Source organism: Aegilops tauschii, chromosome 6 (genome assembly GCF_002575655.3).
Source record: "Aegilops tauschii subsp. strangulata cultivar AL8/78 chromosome 6, Aet v6.0, whole genome shotgun sequence".
Taxonomy (NCBI): Eukaryota; Viridiplantae; Streptophyta; class Magnoliopsida; order Poales; family Poaceae; genus Aegilops; species Aegilops tauschii.
Window position 1 is genome coordinate 5,229,053 of NC_053040.3, and position 6,921 is coordinate 5,235,973.

At 47.3% G+C, this 6,921-nt stretch overlaps 1 protein-coding gene across 1 annotated transcript; it reads right to left on the reverse strand.

Annotated features, from left to right (window-relative positions):
• Positions 1-2,402: 2,402 nt before the first annotated feature.
• On the reverse strand, positions 2,403-6,413 carry LOC109734703 (lipoxygenase 2.2, chloroplastic). The gene is made up of 7 exons (XM_020293895.4): positions 5,966-6,413; positions 5,497-5,783; positions 5,125-5,365; positions 4,673-5,035; positions 4,451-4,536; positions 3,933-4,043; positions 2,403-3,858 (listed from the first exon to the last, which is right to left on the reverse strand). The coding sequence occupies exons 1-7, from the start codon at positions 6,348-6,350 to the stop codon at positions 2,512-2,514; spliced, it is 2,820 nt and encodes a 939-aa protein (XP_020149484.1). The 5' UTR covers positions 6,351-6,413; the 3' UTR covers positions 2,403-2,511.
• Between the last annotated feature and the right edge of the window lie 508 nt (positions 6,414-6,921).

A 6,921-nucleotide genomic window follows, 5' to 3' on the forward strand; every position in this document is an offset into this window, starting at 1 on the left:
CGGGAGGAGGGTACCACCATGCAAGCATCATGCGGCCGACTACATCCAAAGGGCCAAAAACGCGAGCAACACACAATCTGACTCCGTAGCCGCAAAAGGCCATCATCCTTTCACCCAGAATCGATGTGTGCCGCATCGGCACCCGGCAAAGTGGTTCCCACGAGAACCCATATCAAGGTGGCCAAGCTGACAATGGACAAGCAATAGGAGCAGACCCATAGTCATGGATGACCAACCATATGAGCACTGTCGCTGGTAGCAGCAAAACAGAGCTTCAAACGAGAGTTGTCGAATGATGGAGCATATCCACGAAGAATGCCGAAGAGGGCATCACCATGCATCGGTCGATGATAGCACCGAGAGACGAGTAGGTGTAGCCGATACACCAAGCCATCTCGTACAGACGTCCATGAGCCTTCTCATATGATTAGAACCACACTGAGATCCTAATTATGAGGATTAGAGGATCTATGTCAAGCTCTAATTGATCAACTAGGACCAACTAGAATCAGAACTAGAGAACTAGAGGAGGCTCAAAAACTTGTGTGTTCAAAAGTGCCAATATCCTCTGGTATATATAGGTTGAAGGGACGGGAGAGTAGGCGCCACAAGGGGAAGGAATTCCTCCCCCTTTGGCCGGCCAAGGAGGGGGGGATCCCTCTCTAATTCCGCATCCCCTTGACCTTTCCATGGGGAGAACGGGGCAAAATCCCTTTTTGCCCCAAGTAGCCGAAGTATCCTTCCACCACTTGGCCTTTTAAGGCGCTCCCTTTGATATTAAATTAAATATCAAAGCCTCCTAAAATTAATAGACCCTTTTAATATTAATTTGACACCACTAGAAACATTTTTCACCTATATACTCGGAGTATTATTTATCAAAAATAGCCGGTGTTGCCCGATAAACTCCGAAACCCTTTTGGTGACCCTGGAACGCTTCCGGTTCCTCTCGAAACTATTCTGAATATTACCGAAACTATTTCACAAATATATTCTCATTATTCTCATCCTACTAACACTTAGCAGATCGTGATTACCTTAAGTTGTGACCCTGTAGGTACGGTAAACATTAACATGAACAAAACACTTTCGTTGGATGACCGATAGCGGGACTGTGGAAATCCATATCAATCCGTATAATTACAGGAGTGACATTCGAGTGAACCTTTTGGTTATCATCTGATGTTCCCTTTGCTTCGCGATACTTTACAAAACACGAGGTGATATGTATCGGTATCCTCTTGAGTCATACAAATGTTCACTATATCGGTCTCCTTGTTACCGGTTTTGTTCTTCTTTCTCGTTAAAATGTTCCTGCATCCCCGTGACATAGTTACATGTGTCTGGCTAGAAGATCATGTATGCAAATTCCACCCTCGAGATATATATACCCTTGTCATCCTTTTCGATTAACCTATAAGTTGTCGCTATGATCACAGTGGTATAGATGACATTTGAGCAATCCGAAAGCTCATCGTACGGTAAGAAGTGACTACGATACTCTCATAGTCTATGGAACTAAAACACAAATTAACACTCCATGTTATAACAATTGATTTCTGACAATATTATCTCGAAGTATAACAAATAAGTTTGGATCGATTCAATATGATCGTTGTTCTAATATCATACCACTTGAGCCAGTCTTAGAGGCAAGACTGGAAACCTAATTTTATTATTTATCATTTGACACGTGCATATGAGTTTTCCACTGAATCACATTAATATAACAGGTAAACCAATTAATATAACAGGTAATCACATTAATATAAGTTTGAATCACATTATTTTATCTTAGAGGCAAGACTGAATCACATATTCCAGGATCATAACAGTTATAACATAGAATATAAACTATTAATTACGAACATGAAAATATAATAATACAATTTTATTGCCTCTAGGGCATATTTCCAACATAAACGCCGCTGGCTGGTAAGACCCACGTGCCTGTCAGTACTCATGCTTTTAGCATGGCACTCTGATACTTGGATGAAAGAGTTTTAAGAACGGTTCTACGAGCCGACGTATCAAAATCATAGGGGGTGCCAAGGGAATATTGGCCCCCCTGTTGCAGGCTTTATTTTTTTCCACAAGATATATGTCAATTATTTCGAAAAAGGTTGTTTCAAATATTTTCACAAAGATTCCACATTTAAAAAAGCGACTTTAGTTATTTCACAATGGTGGACTTCAATCATTTCAAAGTAGGGATTTCAATTATTTCACTAGAGTTTGATTCAAAATGATTCATATTTCACAAAAGTAATTTCAATCATTTTCAAAAAAAAAGAGTGGATTTGATTTATTGCAAAACAATGATTTCAATTATTTCCTATTTACAATAAAAAGATAAATTTTGAGCTATATAAAATACGATTGAAACTGTTAAATTAAAATGGGTTGCAAATGTATTCAACATTTGTCTTATTCTGAAGGTCATGTCGGACGAATTCAAGTTGTAGTACTTTATTACATTCAACAGCGTGAAACAGGTAATATATATTCTACTCAAATGGAGATGCTGGTTGGAACGCCCATCCCCATCACCGTTTTGGCGGCCATAGGATCACCGTCCGATGGCCTTAGCTGCACATACGGCACCATGCCCGGACCACACCGGTTTTTCCGCTCGGGGTCCCTGTTCCACTTGTTGACCTGCACCGCGATCCTCAACATCCTCTCCCTGAAGTCCTCGAACGCATTGTTGATCTTGCCATTCTGTTGCCACGCCGGCTCTTGGTACGTGCCCAAGTACTCCTCGCCCGACGAGTGCGACGAGAGGACGTCCAGTATCGCCATCACCAGGGCGCTCTGGTACTGGGACGGGAATGTGTCCAGCAGCACCTTGTCCGGCGCCTCCATGTACGCGCGCATGCCATCGGGGCCGATCTCCGACGGCATGTTTATGCGGGCTATGGAGGGCCGGTTTGGGACGTACCCACCATATGGGTACTGGCTGAAGTTCACGGCGGCATGATGCGCCGACGCCACCCACATGATGGTGGATAGGGTCTGGACCAAGCTCTCGTGGCAGTCAAGGTGCGGCCACCATGGCTCATCCTTCTTGTCCGCATGGCCTTTGGTGCGCACCTCCTTCCACCAAGCCTGGAGCTCCACGTCGTCGACGATGTCCGCCGCGCATGCGTAGTAGTGCGCCACGTAGTCGGATGCCCACTGCTTGATGGCATCCCAGACCAGCAGGCCATCATTGGCGTATGGGTAATCCTCTATGGCCAGCTCCAGCTTGCCATCCTCTCCTCTGACCGCCATGCCCCTCCGGATGAGGTCCTCTGGCAGCGCCTCCTTATCGAACTGCCACTGCTCGGCGTAGGCCGCCGAGCTGATCTCCATGGAGTACTTCCCCGGTGAGAAGGTGCTCTCGATGATCCCATCGGCGTTGATGAGCAACTTGCGTGCCTGGGCATTGATCTCCATGGTGAACCGGAAGGACGGGGCGAGCAGCCGGTAGATGGGGTGCATCTGGCTTAGCTGCCTGTTCGCGGCGATGATGTACGGCTCGACACAACAGTGTGTCCTGAGCCAATGGCTGACAAGCTGATGGTAGCCAGTGTCGAGGCACACGACATGGGCCTTGGCGAGTTGCCACTGCCAGGACCCGGTGATGCTGGCTTTGTGTCCTGATGCCGGCGTGAAGACCTCACGCCACTGTGGCTTGCTTGCCGACTTGGGCCTCGTCAGCTCGATGGCGATGGGCCGGAGCGTGCCATCGCCGGCTAGGAAGAAGAGCGCACGTGACCCGTACAAGGTCGTGCCCTCGAGCTGGCGCACCTTGTTGACAAATGGAAGGTACAAGTCGTGGTAGTCCAGCATGAACAGCTTCTTCTTAGCCACGGCCTGCATGCATCAATTGTTACTATGATCTGCTCTTCAACCATATCTTTGGTGATATATTGTTAATTCGATCTCACCTCCTCAGCTGTCATGACACCGTTGATCTGCTCTTCAATCACCTCTTTAGTTATCAAGGAGTCCGCCGGGCCGTAGATTTTCTCGTCCAGCTTGCTCACCAGAGGCAACTCCTGCATACATAGTTTTACTCATGCATGCCACCATACGCATCTATCTATATGGGACGGAGGGAGTAGATGATATCCAATTGGTTCATATAATATATTATTCGATGAGATTTGCTTGTATATGCATGGCACATAAATATGCAGAATTATAGTATGCATGCTAACTCAAACTGAAAAAGACATATAATGAGTTGGATTATTAAAATAATTATTCGATACAGTGACATAATTGAATGGAAAGGCTTTTATCATGAGGAGCTTTTTCAGGCATTTTTGTAAGTTGAGATGGCATGTTTGTTTGGGTGTTGACAGAAGTACATAGGTGGAGATCATCCACTTAGAGAATACGGTGATGATCCATCAGATATATAATTCGATGGTGCAGTGAAGGCTAGAAACAAGGTACCTACCCTGACTAGTTGGATGCTCAGTGGGTTCACCCCGGCAAGGGTTTCACGCGCAAACTCCTCGTCTCTGAACCAAGCATACTTGTCCCCTGCATTTTTAGGTCGTGTGAGTATATTCACATTTTTTTAGACTGCGTGAGCACAAATTAATAAGAGTGGCAGATTCGGGGTCCAAAAATTAACAGTGGCAGCTAAAACTAGTAGCAGCACTCTATCTGTACGTACTGTCGTGAATCTCAGGCGTTTCAAACTCGAAGACTCTGCGTATCCCCTCAAGAAACTCTGCCCCTTCCTTCTCAAAGAGAAGAAGCGCCTCCTTCTCGAGAAATTCGGCGATAAATTTGAACTTTCCACCGTCTGGCTGCAGTGGCTGGTTCCTGAACTCGTCGTCGTACATCGCGTTAATGGCCTCCAAGGTGGGGAAACTCTGGCTACTGTGCTTCGACCGCTTCATAATCCTGCATATCCCGTGGAGCAGCGACATGAACAACTTTGTGTTGAACGCTAACTCCTTGCGCTCCGTGAAATTTTCGTCCTCGGGAACATAAATGGATACCCCCTTGGGTGGTATTGTCTCCGACAACGGATCTGCACAATAGATTCCTTCATTCATCTACTGATAGTATATAGTAAAGCGGTTGCGGCTTCGAGGGGCAGTAATACTAATAATACTGTACATTTCCGGCAGTGCGGACGTCCTGTGCGGCAGCGTCGTGGGTAGGGGTGCTCCTTGCCGCCGAGTACAGGCCGATTGGTGCTTTTGTCTTTGCAGGGGTCCCCAAGGTCGTTGTACACATCGTAGTCGTAGATGCGGTCGTATGCCTTGCGTTCGCCGTAGCCGGTGCCACGAAGGGCCACCAGCTCGCTCTCGCGCAGCCTCTCCACGCCCTTGGGAGTCTGCGACGGGAGGTACGAGTTCTGCACCGCGGCACCCGCATGTAAATGGTAAGGTAAGCTAAGCGCTCGCCGCACGTATTTGCTTCCTACCTAGTAGTGTGTATTTGTGAAGTAAATCCGGTCATGGCGAAGTGTAATGAACACCAACCGACCTCGAGAGGGAAGAAACTACGCTTTTCAGGGCTGTACTGTGAGGGGTTGATCCAGGAGTTGCAGTGGAATAATGCAACGGCGGACGACCCAGAGTTCTCCCCGGCTGGGAAGACCTTAATGTCCCCTAACAACATCTCCGTGTAGTGGTAGTTCTTCACTTGCACGGCGCCGATGGGGCCGAACGATGCCGGCACCATGAAGCTAGCATCGTACATGTGCCAGTCCTCCTCCAGGCTCCGTGAGTGCTGGACTTTGCCGGAGACTACATCCCACTCCTGTCCTGTTTCTGCACAGATATAGCCCTGACTTGTTTAAATTTCACCAAGTCTACGGAAAAATACACCAATACCTACAAACGCGTTCACAGAGAGAGAGAGAGAGAGAGAGAGAGAGAGAGAGAGAGAGAGAGAGAGAGAGAGAGAGAGAGAGAGAGATCACGTAATAGAAGGGAGAGGGGAGGTTTCTCACTTGGATCCAATTCGGAGCTAACGAGCTCGAGGTACAACCAATTTTGTGTAAAGAGATTGTGGAAAACATCAAGCGCCTGATCAAGCATATCCTCTTTTAACCAGAAATTTTTCATGTTTACCGTCACAGTGGCCCTCAGCTCGACGGCCTGGTTAAGGTCAAAGTGGAGGTCAGGGCGGGCAACCGTGCTGGTGGCCGGCCCATTGGCTTCGGATAAATTGGTGGTGGTGGTGGTGGTGGAGCTGGTGCTGCTGCTGCCTATTTTTGAGGTGCGGCGAGGGCTGCCCGGTTGCCGGCGAGCCTTTGGAACCAGCGCCGCCCGCCGAGCAAACGGAGCACCATGTGCACCTACGAGAGGCCTTGTTGCCGTTTGCATGATAACCATGCGTACTTTCTGGTGTGCAAGAGATTGTGGAAGGCATGTTGTATTTATAGAGATGGAAGACGTGTGATGTTTGTATGTAGCAGGGGAGCACATATATAGATTTCCTTAAATAAATAGATAAAAAAATTCTGGGCCCCCCCGGACGTGGAGAACATTTCTATGGACGGTAGTAGTAGTATCTTGCATTATTGTGTGCGAATGCACTCATGCAGCATATATATGTAGTCCATGCAAAATGTCGTGTGGTGTGTGTCTCGGATCGATAAGGTCCGTGTGGCCTAGATACGTGAGTGCATGTACGTCCAGTATTGTTCTTTTGGCTGGGTTCCAGCGTCGATGCAGACCTAACAGCTGGAGGCGTGCATTTGGCATGCAGCCCTTGGCATCCCCACAACGACAAGGGAATGCATGTATGGTTCCAAACATTTTGAAGTGCTTGAGCATATCTAGCAGTTCTTTGATAACAATTCCCTATTATGGCCCTCGCAGTATATTTATTGAGATTTGTAGGTATGATGTTGTCCCAGATCCCCAATAAACGCATAACCAATACCAAATTTAACATATGGGT

Coding starts and splice junctions, on each gene's coding strand:
- LOC109734703 (XM_020293895.4), bottom strand. CDS start 6,350: ATGGTTATCATGCAAACGGCAACAAGGCCTCTCGTAGGTGCACATGGT. Junction 5,036..5,124: donor ACGTCCGCACTGCCGGAAAT/GTACAGTATTAT, acceptor TCTATTGTGCAG/ATCCGTTGTCGGAGACAATA. Junction 3,859..3,932: donor GTGTCATGACAGCTGAGGAG/GTGAGATCGAAT, acceptor TGATGCATGCAG/GCCGTGGCTAAGAAGAAGCT.